We start from the raw sequence: 18,116 nt of genomic DNA, 5'->3' as shown, positions 1-18,116 counted from the left end.
TAATGGAAGTAAAAATAACAGGTCACACGGTACCAAAGACCGGGTCAAGGAGAAGAAAGAAAAGAAGCTTTTGGTATACATTATTTGACAATTGTAGCCCATCGAAGAGGTTGATTTGTTTGATGAGTGTAAAGGCAGAGTTGTATTTATAATTGGATACACAAAAATCACCCGCAGGGTTTTGGCAACCTTTTACTGTTATCATCAGTGAGCTGAGTCCATATTGATTCTGATTGAAAGTCACAGGAATAAACACACAGTCACAAAAAAATAGCTCAACAATGGGAAGGAGTAAAAAAAACGTATACTTTCTTTGGTGTCTTGCCACGCGACTTTAACAAGACACACGGCTTGATCAAGATGGCGTGATATATTAACATATCAAACCGAAGAAACATGAAAATCCAAAGTAAAATAATAATCGTAAAGATAATCGTGGCTATACAAGTCAGATTAGACTTATACTTGTAAGTTTGGTTTCATCACTTGACTTCATGATCAATGGACTTCAACAATGGGCTGCTTTGTGTATAATAAAAAGAAATGAATATCAAATGATGGACAGCCATTATTTGGAAATAAGTACAATTACTCGGTTTCATAGTTTAAATTAATTATCAATAAAAAGGATTAATTGAATATCTTGCAAACAGTTTCCCATTAACCAATTTGAAGAAGGCTCAGTAACCAATTCATTTACCGCTAGATGGGTCAACAGTCTATTGTTTTAAGTGTTTTTTTCTCGGAAATTTTTTGTGTTTTTATTTAATTTAATTTAATTAAGATCGGCTAATCTTCATTTTATCGTGAATCAAGTAAAATATGAATAATCTGTGTATCCAGGAATTGCATCCAATAGTCAAGTTTTTCCATTTCTTCTGTGATAAGTTAACTGAAGCTGTACAACAATAACAATAAGAATTTTTTAAAATTTTTAACCGATGAGCTAAAAAATTAGGAAAATCAAAAAGGTCTACTAAAGTAAATAAAATAAAATAGTAAATTAAATGTTATTACATGTAATCAAGTAACCCATGGATGGTCCACAATTGGAAGTTATTGTCTCTCAATCATCAAATCTACCTGACCAAGTGATATAACATGTTATCATAATACACATCTTATGGATCTTGGAAGTCATCTTCCTGAACTTGATTAAACTTCATTTCTAATTGAAGACCCAGAATCTAAGGTAAAATTATGTAGCAAAAAATATGAGGTGGAAATAATTATCCTGAAAGAGTCTATTATTGATTTCGATTAGAATCTGTGTTCAATTTAATTTTTCTTGAATAATCTATACATCTATACAATATATAAAGTCAAACTATGAAATTTTTGCGGGAAGATTGTGACCAAACTAAAAGGATTCTAAAGAAAATTTTCACATCGAATGAAAGCCCTGATTGAACTTCAATTACGAAAAATAGTCAGAGCTTTCTCGGAATTCAGGTTACTGAGAAATCAGCGTTTAAACAGGGTAGGGGAAAAAATGCAGAATCCGTATCTTTTACTATTGACTTTGGGGGAAAAACTTTTTTTCATTCAGATTGATGGTTTATTGTTGGGCTAGGAGTTTATGTAAAACTGTCTTTCTAGCAAAGAGTAAGTTAAATATCTGGTGCTCTGTAACTGTGTAACTGTACAACTCTCAAAATCAACGAAAATTCTTTAGTTTTTCTCTTTGACAATGATTTTTCATCAACAGTTCGAGTCTTTAAATGTGGATTGAATTTATTGTATTCAGTGAAAAGAAATTTACGATCAGCCATGATCGGGGGCTCAGCTTGTTCTTCTAATAACAGTAACTCTAAAACCAAGCAATGTCCTTATTAGCTTTTGGTAACCATCAGCTGAAGCAGTTTGTTTTTTTTTCTCGCTCTTTTATATTGTTTGATTTATCTCATTATTAATTCAATTTAAAATTAGTGTTAATTTCCCTATCATCATCTTGATCATAATTTATTGGGCAAGTTATCTTCATCCATTAAGTAAGTAAGATTTATGTAAACTAAATTTAACTCATCATTGTATTGCATCCCTAAACTGTTAACTCTCTTTTTATTGTCGCAGTGTATTCCATTGTTTGGTGCAAATTTTCATAATTCCTGAGGATTAGCAAAGTTGATCTCATTTAAAAAAAGATAACTTCATAGAGAGCATCATCTTTACCTCTCTCAGAAAAGGAGGATAACAAGATGATAGTGAAGATAAAATAAAAATGGATTTCAATGGTGGCTGCTTAAAAGGAGATGTTGAAAGATAAACTACTGGGCTTGGTAATGCAACCTGTAATAGGTTAATACAACAATAATGTTTACCAAAGTAAGAAGACTCACCCGGGCCTGGTGAAAAGCTGTGAAAACCGCTCATGTAAACAAAAATCAGTTAACTTCTGGTCAGTCAGTTTTAAACTTACATTGATTGATGATGTTTTCCTTCTATACACGGTAAGCCTCATAAGATGAATTTTCCTTTCCTCTTACCTTTATTCTTTTTCTTAATATTCCTTCTTTTTTCTCTCTTCTCTCTTCCTCTCAACATCTTCAGTTTGATAGGTAAACAATATAAGCCCTGAAAAATTTAATCGAGGGAGATTGAAAAGACTATCATATTCTTTGTTCGACAACCACAAGCTTTACTTAATGGTCAAGTTAATCCGGAAAGATACAAACAGAAGAGTCAACAAAACACAAATTCTGAGAAATTTTGGTTACTTTTGGATTGGATCAGGAGAATCATGATGATGCAGAAATCAACAAGCAAGGTGTAAAGGCTTACATGTTAAACTGGTGTTTTTTCAAACATATTTTACTCTTATCTTCACCATTACCACCACCTTATGCCCTTACCAGGCAACGATACTCAGCGCAAGCCTTATAACCTGTTTGCATCTCTAAACTTGAAATGGAATTGCCTGATATTTCAGTATCAAGTATATCACCCAAGCATATAGGATGAAATAATCATCTTTATACTCTGCTTCTTCAGCCTGAGATAATATTCACCCAAAGCTATTCAAAGATTCCACTGGCAAGTAGAGTGTACATTTGGAAGGAGGGAAAAAAGCATGAGAATCATAATGGACAATGTTGTTTATTTAAATACAAATTTCCTGCTGTGAGGCCACACGTAAGGAAAACACGACGAGTTAACACGAACTTGGCTTTATTAACGAGAACAGTAATCGCGTGTCTATTGATGGATACCGTAATAGAAGAGGTAAAATGTAACAAATGATCACATTATCATCATTGTTGAAAGTTCAATGTAACACTGTGTGTTCATTAAGCTGATCAAGTTGACAATATAATTGTGTCAATGCAACCTTCATGCCTTGATTCCATTGAAGAGTTAATTAATATGTCTTTCTCTGAAAATCTCTGAAAAGTGCATACAGCTTATTATTAAATTAATCTACTATTGTGCTATTACGTTCAACTGAAAGCTTGGTGAAAGTATCAATTTGATCAAATATTATTAGAAAAAAATGGACCCATAAATAGTAATCAGTAAAATAAAATTGAAATTTTAAGAAAGAAAAGTTTAATTCATTTCTTTATGCATCGCTTTGACAAATAATTTTGAGTTTTCAATTTATTTACTCATTTGGGTGAATATATGTTTTATAATGTTAAATTATCGCCTTTCCTCTCTCCCGCCCTTCCTGATAAAAACCTTTACAGAAGATGTTTACTTGGAAGAAAAGTTTTACAAAAAAAAAGATCAAACTTGATGATCGCTACCATTGCTGATGAATCTGACCATGATGAAGTGGAAGCTGATGATGATTATGACTGTGATTGTGAACCAAACTTTCAAATGCATTTGGAGAGGTTTGATATTGTTCATTTAAAAGTTGCTCCTCACTGGGCACAAAGTTTACCCTTTTTTTGGGTGACATTGGATAAACATTTGCTCCGTTAAACGAATCAATGGGAATACCCGTTGTTGGAATATAATGATGTTCGATTGGATCGTATGAGACTGGGCTTGTTGTCCCCACTTGCTGTATTGTTACAGGATGTACTGCGGATTGTCCTAAAGGATGATTTGAAAGAGAACTGTGATGATGGTGATGATTAAAATTATGGTTATGATGGTTGTGATGATTATGTCCATTGCTTAAATTATTTTGAGTTTGATGATCGTGAAATTGAGTAGAAATGTTGGAGTTATCATTGATATGATTAACCTTGTAATTGTATTTAGTCTCTTCTTCATCGTCTTCATCCTCATCTCCTTCAAAGGTGCTTAGATACTCAGTTGTCTCCATAAGATCACTTCGAACAAAATTAGAATCATAACCAAAACCTTGATAATTAGGCCTGATAACCGAACCAACCCATGGAATTGTCTCTTCTTCACTATACTGCGACACACCACCATGAGATTCAGATACATAATAACTGTTCTCTGATTCTTCTGGATCACAAGTTAATCCTGAAGCTGTTTGCAATGAATTTGTTTTAGCCACAAGAGAACCATTTAATCCAGTTTCCGATGAATTTGAGTTTCCCGATCCATTGCTTACAGCATAAGGTCTTTTACGAGCAACTCTATTTGATCCTTTGGTCACTCCTGGACCAGAAAATGCATCTCGATTTCCCATTTCAGGTCTGAACCGTTCCAAGCCGGGTGTAATTTGTCTTAAAGGAGTCGGAGGTATATTATTAGGTAGAAGTGAATTGTTGTGAACTAATGAAGTTTGTATTGCAACGTTTGGTGATACATCTGATGATAAACCAAAAACACCATTGAAGGTGGTTGAATTGGTTGGTGAAGGCAAGGTTGATCGATTAAGGTTGGACGATGAATTGCTCATTGGACTAGCATTGTGTGCAACCCCATCAATTGTCCCTGGTGATGGGGTTGCACAAGGTTTCTTGACGTTTAATTGGAAATATGAAGAGGAATTGGTACTAGGATTGCCACCAGTAGGCCGTGAAATTGGTATTGAGGAGGCTGATGAAGAGGAGGACGAATTGGATGATGACAAGATTGAACCGTTGCTAGTTGATGTTTCTCGTAAAATGTTGCTATTGCTTCCATGGTTTGAATCAATTTGTTCAATTGAAAGGACAAGATCACTTTTCTCAACTTTACCCAGAACATAATTAATACTGACAATACACTGAGGCCGTGATGATCGTGTATTATGAACAATCGTTGCATAGCTTTGCATCCAAACCCAACCTCCATTTTTAGTCAAAAAGCGATAGTATTTGGTTGTTACTTGACCTTTATCAATTACTGTTGGAGAGGGAAAAAAGCAAGAAAAATTAATGTTATTCATAAATATTGATCATAAAATAATATTTTCAGCATATCATCAAAATTTGTATTGAAAGTAAATTAATGAATGAACAAGATAATTTATATCGACTAAATTAAAATGATATTAAAATGGTTATCAGAAAAAAATTGATGAGCCTCAACATTAAGTTGACGGTCAAAAAGTGAAGCAAGAATCAGCAATGAAATTAGCAATTCTGATCAATGTATCTAACAATTTCAATTTCAACATCAATATTCACAGATATCAACCTTGGGCAGCAATTTTGGAGGACATTCAGTAATCACTGTAATTCAACCACTAATTGTTTACTAAACACGTTTTAATTAGTAAGTCAATTTATTCGCTTTCCTGCACTTTACTATTGGCTTTACTTTAACATCATTTTCAGATGATTCTCTTTCCTCTAAATTTATATCATTTGTCTGAGAAACAAACGATTGGAAAACTTCTAGATCTTTGAATATTGATACTGAATGATAATCAAGCATGATGAAAACAGATCAATTGGTTTTCGCTGTCGACAATTTAAATCCTGATCAAATGTCACGCTTTTCCTCAATCATTGCTCTCCACCTTTACAATGTCGACAAGATTCTGATGAGAATAGAAATGGAAAGAAAAAAAAATGAAATACAAATAAAGCTAAATCATGGTTAACTGTAATTACTGAGGACAAGAAAAGATATAAATGAATGAGTTTTATCATCACAATCATAATTTAGTGACTCTTCTTCCAAGGACAGCATCTATGACAAAAGAGGAGCAATAAATTATAACTGTAAGTTTATCATCTGTTTACCTTTCTTCGATAAAATGTTAGTTACGATTGAATATAATTTTCAACCCATCACCAAAATCAAGAGCAAAACTGTCCATAATTCAAGTAAATCTTACGGATTAAGGTTAACAACGGAACAGACTAGATTTAACAGCAAATGACAAATTTTAAACTACATCTATCCTTAGATTAAATATCTTAATACTTTATTCAACATTTTCCCATTTAAACTGAGTAAATATTGTTCAAAGCTTAATCATTTTAAACGGATAAATTAATATTATTTTCATCATCTTGGACAAATAATTGTAATCTTCAAATCAAGGTTAAAAACAATCAGTTCAACAATTAAATAGGATTTTAGGCTTTCTAATTTTTGGAGTTTCCTCCATTTCTTAGCAATTGATTTCACTCTGTAGCTATTGAAAGGAACCATCAAATAAGATGAGGAAAACATGAGATGAAGAGATTCGATTGATTTTAATGAAGATAAACGATGAACCATTTGATTTAATGATTATTGTTGCTGACAAAATGGTGTTGATCTGATGCATATGCAAATCAATATTATAAACTGTTAACTTTGTTCACTAACAGTTGATAATAACAAACAAAGATAGTTGATGATGATGATCTTTGCAAAGGAATTGCTCATTTTTTGTTAAATTTCATTCATTGATTGTCATCATTTGTTTACAAATCTTAAACAATCATAATGACAATAATAACAATTGAAAAGGATCAAGAAAACGTTAACACTTAGAGGATGAATAGGCTCCAAAAGGCCCAAAAAAAGGTCTTGACTAAAGTAAAAAGCACAGATTACGTTTAAATATGCAAATCAAAGTATTCACTTTTAACTAAATATACAGCATTTGTCTAAATTGTCATTATGATGATAAGATGATACTTACATTTTTTATGAGCAAAGCTCATTGATTGTTGATCATTATAGTGAATATATTGGTAAATTGTCTTCTCTATCAATTCTTGAACTTCATAGCCCATCAGCTCTTTGACTCTGTAATGATAAAGAAAAAGGATAAAATTATATTTTTCATAATCATAATCATTAATATACATTTAATATACATTTCAATTTCAAGAGTTGACAAAAAAATAGGTAAACATGAAAAGCCAAAACAAACAGAGAGTGAAACAAAGTATTTGCTCAATTTACAAGTGAAAATGTTTCATTTAAAATTACAATTCAACACTTTTCAAAGGTTTTCATGTTAATCACTAAATTAACTGAATTTAATTTTCCCACTTTTGTAGGCAAAAAAATGATTTCTTAATTGTACTTTTCTTTGTAGTCAACATTGAAAATTGAAATTGTTAATCCAAATTGATTGCAACTAATGATACTCAACATCCTCGTGAGATTTGCTTTCAATTAACCTTTTCAAATATTGTGTATTAATAACACACATTTTGACCTCCAAGTGTGAACAGCTACAGATGTAACTCTTGTGCACTTGAACCTTTAAATTGTTAACAATTAGATTGCTTACTAAACGATTAAATCATGAAACAAATTGAATCACTGAATCACTTTCCCAGACTTAAGTATACAAAAGCACAATAAAAAGGCCAGTTTAATCAATCAAACAGTAAGTGTTAAATAGTAACAATGATCAACAGCAAATTATTATCTCTCTATCAACATACAATTAACCAAATGTTAATGTGCTATTTTACATTTAAAAGGTAATTTGAAATGATTAGAAACATTTTCGTTGATCATTTCAAAGAATTGCTTTCAATGGGAAACAAAAAGTTAATTGATTAATCACTTTCAATCTCTGGGTTGGACCTGAAAAAATTGAATAATAATCTTTTCAATTGTATCTCAATTGTCAAGAATTTTGTTCATTTTTCAAATCAATTTCAACAATTGGTAATCGGATTTAGTCAATTAATAAAGATCTCAATGAATGGGAAACACCATTAAGGTAATGAAAGCCAAAGAAAGTGGAAAAGGCAGTTTCCAGGTAAAAATGAAATCTTAAATGTTTACTATTTTTTTCCTGATATTTCAATAACACAAACAATATGATGAGTCGTCGTCATGATTGATTCATTGATTAACTCATCTTTCTCATTGCCAAGAGCTTTAAATACTCGGTTATATTAATAAGTTGCTAAATGATCATTCATCTGATTCTGAATGACCTTAGGCTAACTTATCACCAACCTGGTAAAACCTATAACAAAAGGAGATAATCATGAAAGAAGATGAATATTTGGAAGGAAGAGCAAGATTATTGAAAATCTTGTTATAGGATGCAATGAATTGTTACCTTTCTCTATAGGTTCTCAATGTAACTCATCATCTTCATCTTCAACCTCATCTTTATCATCATCATCATCACTTTCTCTTCTTTCCTTTCTTTCAATCATCATTATCATCATTCTTTATTCACAAATCGATTCTATTTTCCTCTCTCTCTCTCTCTCTTCATCTTGTTCATCTTGTTCATCATTTTTGCTAGCTTCATATTATTTAGCCTCAAAATCCTCTTCAACCTTTTTGAGTTACTTTCTTACTCTCAATTTTTTAGGTTTTATCATAACTATTATTATCATTATCATTACTGTTATTATTTTTGTTTCCTACAATCCTTGACTAAATCATTGACTTGAAAGTTAAATTGTAATCATTTATTGTAACAGAGCAAATAATCACAATAACTAACAAGTGTAGATGTGTGTGTATTTGGATACATCTAATTGATTTATCATAAGATTGTGATTTAATATCGAAATGGATTGAATTACTTTTCTTGTGAAAATTGCACTTTCATTTTATAAATAAATTTAAACTTCACCTTTACGGTTAATTTTACAATTGTAAAAAAGCCGATAATTTTGTAACACTTTTAATTTAATGGTGATGATGGAATTTTTGTAAATCATTTTCCTTTCTTGCTAGGTTTGATTTGATTTGTGGTGAAAAGTGTAATAGCACTAAATATTGATTGTTAATCGCTTGAAATTTGTTCTTTACCTTTGATCGAGAAATATGAGTCTAAAGTCAAGACTTGCTCGAAACATGAACATGTTATTGTACATTTTAATGTCCGTTATTCCGGAAGGTGAAAGTGAATGACCAACAGCACAAAGACCCATATTTTGGAAAGGGGTTTCATTTAGACCGTCAACATTGAAAACTCGCACTTTTAAGTAGCCACTGCAATGTATCACCTGCAAGTAAGAAAAGTTTATTAAAAAAGGTAAATATTATTTTATTTGCTTTGACAACAATTTCTTGTAGACAGTTTTACCTTGTAACCGTTGGATGTTAAACCGGCATTCCGTTTAGCTAGGATGCATTTCATGCGAAGAAAAAAAGATCGTTGGAATTCAAAATTGGAATTTGAATAGCAACAAGGTTGTCCATCGGCTGTTGTGGCCGATGTTTGAGAGGATAATTGTAGTGAAGAGGAGGAAGAGGTAGAAGATGAGGAAGATGAGGAGGAAGAGGAAGAGGATAAAGATGAAGAGAGAGATGATAGTGAAGATGAGGATGATGAGCAAGGTGAGGATGACAAATGGATTGATGGGGTTGTTGGCAGAGTTGTTGCTGTTGGTGTCACTGTAAGGCCTGGTATTGCAGTTACAGTTGCTACTGTAGTTGGTATTGATGAAGAATGATCCAGATTTGATCCAGTCAAATTTGTTGATGGTGTTGGCGTTGTTGATGTTGCTGTTGATATGGTTGGTGTTGATGTTGATGATGATGCTAAATGATGTAAACATGTTGGTGAGCTTGATTGGTTGGATGAAAGGGGAAAGGTTGATGTTGAGGAGGCTGCTGATTGAGATGAATGTCGAGATGACATAACAAGAGATCGAAGTTTTGCCGTTTCCTCGGATGTTAAACTCAATACTTGAGCCATTTCATCATGATCATCGGAATGGATATACTCGTAAATTCCGTTACCAGTCAATTCAACCTGAGAAAGGAAAGAAAGAGAAAGAAACAATTAACAAATCATTTTCCAAGTAAATGCTTCGTCATGAGTTGGTATCAATATTGTCAGAAGAGTGAAAGCTTTTTGACACACAAAATGTAAAAAAAGAAAACCTTAAAGTCAGAAGTGAACAATTCATTGTTCTTGGAAGTTTATCTCATTTATCGCCTTAGTACCAGTAAATCTTGGAAAAAAATGGTCCCTCTCACTTTAACCTTTAGCATTTATAATTATTATTTTTACGGTCAATTTGAGGTCAAATGTGAACGAAAGGGAAAACCGGATATTTTATCAATTATAATTAACCAGATTCAAGTTAACCTTCACCATCTTCTGTATCAAAATGGTAAACAGAAAAGGTCAGAAGGTATAGCAATACACAAAACAAAAACAGTAACCCTGGATAGTGAGATGATGGGTTAAGGGTCATCAACAAGTTGTAGTAGGCAATAATAAGCATCTTCAGACACTTTGATATATCAAAGTTAAACACTTTAAAAGATGAATGATGATTGATTAGTTGATAGTCTATAACAAGCACAATAACAAATAATAATAATAAAACAACGAAAATTGATTGTCTTAATGAAAAGTAAAAACCAAACAACAGCAAAAAACAACAAAAATGTAAAAATAAAGCAAGTTTAATATGCAGCCATATTGAAAGAGCGCGAATGATTTGCAAAAAAAAAACAGCAAAATTAAATATCACACCAGATAAACCAATCAATCAGTCTGAAAATCAGGTTAAAGTTAAACCTCGAAAATTGTCCTCTCTGGTCAACCTAAACAATTAGAGGTAAATTTTTCGATTAACAATCCAATTATACACTAAATTTGAGAAATCATCTTCATCTTAATAATTTTATTGTAACTTGTTTCAGTTGATTGAAATTCAACTGATCCATGTTGGCTTGTTTTTATACCTTCAAGCTAACCGCTTTACTCTTAATCTCAACAGTTACCCTTAGTTACCTGAATGGACCAACCAACGATTTTGCCTTTTCTTAATAAACCTTGTCAAGCTTTTTTTCAAAGTAAATTCATTCTCATCAGTTTCTCTTCAATAATTTAACCTTTTTTCTGTTGTTTTACTGTGAAAACACTCATTAACCTTACCGACTTACAGTGGTAATGTTTACTAATAACAATTATCATTTTATTAACTCCTATTATTTATCATTATCACTTGTTTCTGTTCATTTTCACTTGACCTTAACCTGAACACTTTGCCAACCTTGACGCTTAAATGCTTTATTATCCTCAATGTAAAGCCTTGATTATTCAGGATTCAACAAATTTACTTGGGATTATTACATTGTGATTCAAGTCATCTTAAACAGCTTTTACTCATCGGTCCAACCCAGCCAATTGACAGTGAAACTTCAACCTTTTCTGGCTTTTGCCATCTCGCAATTTCCAAGCTATAAACGTCTATTTAGCGACAATATTCAACTTCAAGTTCAAGTCAATTTATTCAATTTTTCACACATTGGATAAACCTTTGATATTATTGCTTCTCCTCATCAGTTTTCAATTATTCATAGCCATTTCTCATTTCAATGCAAGCCTTTTCTCAACTAGAATCAACCTTTTTGATTTGCAATTACTAAATGATGATAATTATTGATAGACTTACCATCACTAATTCAATTGTTAACATCATTATTATTAAATGGTAACCTTCTTATTAAGACAATCCAATTAAAGTTGATCATCAAGACAAAAACAAATTATGATCAGTAATTGGAGTGCAACATGATGATGAATATAAAAAAGGTTTAACCATTTTCAAGTACAAAATCATCATTATCATTATTACCTCAATTAAACATGAAAAGTTTCTCATTGAAACTTCAATGAAACAATTTGAATTTAAAAATGATATTTACCTGAGATAATCCCAAATGAGTTGATGCAGTCTCTGAAATGTACATAACTTTGCCATCAGAAGCAGCAACAAATACAAAAGCATCTAAAGTCTGTTGAAAGAAACCAAAGCAATGATAAAAATTAGGTTGATTTACATAGCAAATGTTTAAGATTTTCAATTGTCCAATTGTTGAATAATTAGTAAATTGAAAAATCTTTAATCATTTTTTAATGAGAGTTTCAACTAAACTTAATTTCAACTTGAATATTGAACTAATTACAAGTACAGAGATACAATTAATTGGATGCAACAAATTAGATTTAAACTGAAGTGAATCTTCACTTTTTTTCATCTTTTTTTTCACTCTCTTTAAATGAATCATCAACATGGAAATCTCGGCTCATTCAATTCTCAAGTGTGAATATTAATAATTACTTGGGATTACATTCATAATTATTGTTAAATTAGTGTGATAATTGTGCTGCTAATTGTAATATTAATCAAGATGTAAACAGAAAGAGAGGAAAAACGATGAAAAAAAAACTGTGAAGACAAATCAAAAGTAAGAGTTGGAAGCAAAAAATGGGTAAAAATTGGTAAACATAAAGCACAATTGAAGGTGGGAAAAAGGATGATGATGATGATGATGAGAGATGAAAAATGAAGATATGCTTAATCACGTTCAGTGTTTTAAGTTTTAGGTTTGACATTTGCTGTTGTTTGATTGATTGAGTTTCCAGTTTGAGCTTATTTTTGTTCAACAAAACAAAATTCAAATGTGGACACAAAACATGAAACACTTTGGAATCATTTGAATAGATTTGGATTACAAAAATTTAGTTGAAAATCAAAGGTAATTGAAAGTCAATTCAATATGGAAATGAATAGAAATTGGAAAAACTGAAAGTTCAATGAAAATGACAATATTGGAAGCTCACCTTTAATAGATGTTGACCCAATTCCTTGATTGCAAACTTTAATGAACCATCAGGTGAAGGTCTTGTTCCCCAACCATCACCTAAACCTGAAAAGACAAAAGTATCTGAATGAGAATCAATTGGATAAAGGAAAAGGTTTTGCATTAAATTTCCATGGCAAATGATTACAAGCAAATTAACCCATCAAAATTAATGTTAATTTTAGTTAATCGTAATACGAAATTTCAATGTTAATGTTGAACGTCAATCTTTCAATTGGTAGGTTTGAAATTGAAAAGGCGTTTTCAACGTTTTCTGGTTTCATCCCCATTCATTATAATCATTTTCATCTATAACTAGAGATTGAAGGAAACAATCAAATTGATTGATTTGTTGATTCTTTTCTTTCTCTGTGATTACAATTTCAGATCTCAATGAATAAGCAAAAAAGTTACATTGAAATTGGACTTTCATTTTACATTCAAACAGGTAAAAAGATATGCACAAAGGACTAAACACAAGTCTATCACAATGAAACACTGAAAATGCGACTTTAACTAATGACCATTCAATTGAACCACAAAAAGTGACCAAAATACATTTCACTTGAGATTTCTTGCGAAGAAATTGTCGATAATTTCGTTGGACATTTTTTTCTCATCCTTTTCTCACTCGACATCAATAATATTGATATAAGAGCCCCTATTGAAATAATGATGAGGAAGATGCTGAAAAGAGGAGGAAAAATGTTCAAGACTTTTAGTGGTTTTTTTATATAAAAATCAACTAAAGAGGAAAAAAACATTTCAGTAAGCCAGTAACAATCATTATCATCATTATTATCATCATTGTTGAACATCTCTTGAACAAGCTTAAATCTGATTTAGCTTGGCTCTTTCAAGAAGCACAAAAAGCATGATACAAATCAATGGGTAAAAATCAGGGCTCAAGTGGGCTTGACAAAGAAAATTGTTTTTTCTCTTCTCATTCTTCATCAATATTATCATCTTGATCCAACAATTATCTTCATCAACAGCATCTTCATTATCAGATTCATCTTTACTCTGACCAAGCATAAGGTTACCTTAAAGGTTGAAAGAAACATTTCCGTTTCAATCTCTATGAATTTGAAGGAAAATGAAAAAAGATGCAGAAAAAAAAGGCTTCATCATTTTCATCTCTAACATCATTCATCTTCAGTTTGCCGTTCAATCAACAAATTAAGGTTGAATAGGGAAGAAGAAGAAGGAATGAAAAGCAAACAAAATATGTCAAGATCAGTGTCAACCGGCTTTTTGCCCATTTTTAGCCATTAAATCGTTTCAATAACTTTTCTCCTGGCTTCTTCCCTGAAATGAGAAGCCAAACTATTCCAGCATTCACAGCTACTTCTATTTTATTATACAATTTCATTTGTAAATGTTTACCTTTAACAAATTATAAATTTGTACACAAAAAAAGCAACTTAACCGACACCATTAAACCCTGTAAATGGACACATGTTTATATTGTAACACCCTGTAAATGAAAATATCATATTCAGTTGCTATTCAATCACTTCTTGTAATGTTATTCAAATACACTTTTGGGTAACAAGGGACAATTGATTATAAGGTTCAACTTGAAAGTGCCTCATTTCCGATTATAATTGTTGTAACAATCAACAAATATTGGTTAAAATATCATCAATATTTACTTGTAACCATTTTTCATGTTAACATTAGCATTTAATTTTGACGCCTTTTCAATTGTCAGTCACTTTTTTTTCATCGATTTGTTTTCAATGGTTTAACCTTATTGAAATGATCTCATTGAGTCTAATGAAAGGTTAATGTTTGGTTTTTGTGGTTCCTTTTCCAGGCTTTTTGTGCCTGTTTTGGTAATGATTAAGGTTTGTACAAGTTTCCTAGATTAATGTTAATCCGATTAAATTGTACTAAGAATCAGTGTTAACAAGATAACATTGTTATCCAGTCTTATCCTTGGGTTACAGCTTATGGTGTAAAAAGTGTCCGATTGTTGCATCTTTTCATCATTTGTAATGTTGCTGGTTTTTCAATGTTAATTGTTGACAATAAAGAAACTTGAAATCATATGTTGCCAAAAATTAAACCATTTGATTGACTAGATTAATGATTGGTAAAGGTAATGATTTGGAACGGGTCAATGTTTGCTTTATAATTATTGGTTTGGTCAAATGATGGTTTCATGCTAATTTGAAGTGTGGCTAGTTTTAGCTTTTTTTTGATCAACATTATGGTTTACTAATACTTTATGATTGATTGTCCTTTTGTTTTAAACCTTGTCCATGTGTGTGGTTCCTATTGAGATACAGTTTGACCAGAATGTGATTTACATTGAAATGTAATGACACGCTTAACACGACAATTAATCTTGCTGTTGGGTCAACTTGTTGGGTTCAACAAATGGTCAATAGTATTTGAATAATCAATTTATTGGGATGATAATGTTGCTAGATGGACTTACAGTTAACATAAGGAGTTAACTAGATTCAAAGGTAAACACAAGGCTTTTAGTATTGTTATTGTGATATTTATGGTTAATTATGTAAATGTTTAATGCCTCTTGTTGGCCAATTTTGCTGTACCTTTCATTCAATGTATCAATTGTATTGGGAGTTTGGATTTATATCAATTTAGTTAAAGGTTAATGTGTAAGGTTGGATTTAATTTTGAACAAACTGTTGAGTTTAATTCGGAAAGTCAATTGAAATCTATGAAACAAGGACAGTGACTCTCAAAAAATGGTAATGTTGGGTAAACATAAAACAATGATCATCATTGGGATTGGAAACTAAAAAAAATAGAAACTCACCATCGGGGAAAACATTGCGAATCTTGAGATACGAAGTGGTTAATCTAATTATTGATGCTTTATCCAATTGTCCAGTAATTGCTGATGGTAATGGCAACAGTTTACCAAGTTCAAGAAATTCAGCATTTTCCTTTTCTCGGCGAGTCCGAGCTGCATTTTTAGACTTTTCCTTCATTTTTGAACACACAGAGGGAAGAGGATCACTAGGAACAATTTGTTTTACATTTAAGTATTTAATTTAAGATGGCAGATTAATTGTTACGAGAACGATGATTATGTTAGAGTAGTGGTGATTGTTGGACAAGATGTTGAGATCACAAAAACATTGGTAGTTTGTTTACACTTTGTAGGCCTAATCCAAGGCAGGAAAGGGCAAAAACACTGGAAATTATTTCAAGTCAAACTGTTTAAAATGAATTAGATTGAATTGTTGAATGGATTTCTCATTGAACTCCAAGTAAAATCAGTTAAATGTTAGTATTTTAGGCCTTTACTGGGCATACAATTGACTATAATAATTGGGAAAACAAAAGGTGCAAATGATTTCATTTAAAATGGTAAGCAAGCAATGAGAAAGAAGAAAAAAGTTGTCGAGAACAAAATTTACACTCTTTACAGGGTTGGATATCACAGGGTTGGAAAGGTATGTTGTTGTTGTCTTTGTGTTGATCATAATTGAACAGTGAAAGGGATAAAAAGGAGGAGGATAAGGTGGAGATGAAGGAGGATCAAAGTGAAGTGGGTTGCCAAAAAGGCGTTCAATACATTGGTGTAAAAAATGGTTTGGTTTGTTGAGTTGAAGTTGAAGTTGGAGCAGCATAAGGTTAACATCATTGAGTCTAATTTTATTGCGCATAAAGTAGGCTTGGTTAGGTATTGCTACAGATTACAGGGTGATCATTCATCTTCATAACCATTTAATTGTCTGAGCGAAGCGAAGACTATAAGGTGAAATCAGAAATTTTTCTGACGCGATAACTCAATTTTTATAATCAAGATTTTCTCAAAATCTTGAATTTAGACTTATAGCCTGCCGCGGCTTTGCTGTATAGTTTTTGGTCAACATTGGCCCACTCCCAAATTTTCATAAATTTTTCTCCCGATAGATGGCAGCATATGTACAAACAACAGATGGCAGCACATTTCAGTGCACCGATTGATTAAATCAACGGGATCGGCTTTTTTACCACTTTTTTCACCGTTTTTTCACTGTATTGTCTCCCATATTGTCCACCGCCTGATCTAACACATTCATCACATCTACAAAATCAAACATCATCACTTTAAAGAGACTTTTCGTAACAAAATTGTCCACTTTCATCCAGTAGATTTTCAAACACTTTTTTATAAGATTATCCATCCCCAAATCATACCGAATTTTTGACCACTTTTAGATATGATGGCGATTGAAAGTAGATGTGTCAGATGAAGTAAAAGTGGTCAACAGTTTGGTGCATCTTATGAAAAATTGTTTGAAAATGTGTTGGATTAAAGTGTTGGACAATTTGGTGGGCAATTTTGTTGAGAAAAGTCTCTTGCAAAAGTGATGATGTTTGATTTCGTGGATGTGGTTGACGTGTTAGAATGGGTGGTGGACAATATGGTGAAAGAACGATAACTTAGTGATGGAAAATCTACTTTTACAATGATGAGAAAAAGTGTTAAAAAAAGTGAAGTATGTAGTGTAAAAAAGCCAGTCCCAATTGATCCTGTTAGCCCCTAGACCTGTTTGGCCGACTCCGGCTGTATTTGAATATAAGGAGTTAGCACTCAATCAATATCGAAAATTCATTGGCAGCTATCTGTACATTCGAACTTCTCAAAGACCAATAAATTGAATTCTGTGCACTTTTTGATCTTGGCATCGTTTATATCCAGAAAAATTTGTATGTTTTTACGAGTCTTTGTTTTTAGATGCATCCAAATGCCGCTATCGAAAAGCGGACAGCTGATTTCCTTGTATTGGTCTTTGAGAAGGTCAAATCTACCGCTAGCTACCCATGAATTGTCAATGAACAGTTCGTGAACTTTCCTTTTAGTCTATTTTTCAAATCTTTAATTTTTTACTATCATGCATATTGGACAAACTACAGTTACCATCGAGATAATGCCCTCTTTTTTCAATGATCCCTATTAAGGAGATTTTATTTCGTCTTTTGAATTTCGTCAAATTTAGATTCGATTTCTTTGATTAAAATTGACATAATTCAATTTTCTTTCGTGAAATATTAATCGAAAAACTCGTGAAATCAACTTAAAGCAACATTTAAGGTTAAATTTGATCTATTGAGGAGGATTGAAAATTATGAATTACGCTGCCCAAAGAAGAGTGAAAATAAGCTATCTACAGTACGGTGCATTATCTCAATCGTGACTGTATACACACGCTCAGACGTCACTGTTTTGCAGTAGATCTAGTAATAATATTATTATTATC

General features: G+C 31.9%; 1 protein-coding gene and 1 long non-coding RNA gene across 6 annotated transcripts; one reads left to right on the top strand and one right to left on the bottom strand.

Annotated features, from left to right (window-relative positions):
* The first annotated feature begins 714 nt into the window (after positions 1 to 714).
* Positions 715 to 3,544, top strand: LOC107361213 (uncharacterized). Of its 2 annotated transcripts, none has more exons than XR_001568472.3 (4): positions 715 to 1,192; positions 1,930 to 1,991; positions 2,074 to 2,450; positions 2,551 to 3,544. It is a non-coding gene; the product is annotated as an uncharacterized LOC107361213 (long non-coding RNA). The 2 variants fall into 2 exon arrangements; XR_016197941.1 differs by having other exon boundaries at positions 727 to 1,192; positions 1,806 to 1,991.
* On the bottom strand, positions 3,524 to 16,489 carry sim (bHLH transcription factor single-minded). Of its 4 annotated transcripts, XM_015927982.3 has the most exons (7): positions 15,680 to 16,489; positions 12,866 to 12,951; positions 11,947 to 12,036; positions 9,365 to 10,036; positions 9,088 to 9,284; positions 6,992 to 7,098; positions 3,524 to 5,253 (listed from the first exon to the last, which is right to left on the bottom strand). In XM_015927982.3, the coding sequence occupies exons 1-7, from the start codon at positions 15,852 to 15,854 to the stop codon at positions 3,743 to 3,745; spliced, it is 2,838 nt and encodes a 945-aa protein (XP_015783468.2). In that variant the 5' UTR covers positions 15,855 to 16,489; the 3' UTR covers positions 3,524 to 3,742. The 4 variants fall into 4 exon arrangements, with proteins under 4 accessions (XP_015783468.2, XP_015783469.2, XP_025016386.2 ...); XM_015927983.3 differs by lacking the exons at positions 11,947 to 12,036; positions 12,866 to 12,951; positions 15,680 to 16,489 and adding an exon at positions 10,168 to 10,970; XM_025160618.2 differs by lacking the exons at positions 11,947 to 12,036; positions 12,866 to 12,951; positions 15,680 to 16,489 and adding an exon at positions 10,769 to 10,955.
* Between the last annotated feature and the right edge of the window lie 1,627 nt (positions 16,490 to 18,116).

Source organism: Tetranychus urticae, chromosome 1 (assembly GCF_039701765.1).
Source record: "Tetranychus urticae isolate SD_2017Ah chromosome 1, NJAU_TeUrti_SD_1.0, whole genome shotgun sequence".
Classification (NCBI taxonomy): domain Eukaryota; kingdom Metazoa; phylum Arthropoda; class Arachnida; order Trombidiformes; family Tetranychidae; genus Tetranychus; species Tetranychus urticae.
Note: the sequence above shows the minus strand (reverse complement) of the source record. Positions and strands in the feature narration are given on the sequence as shown.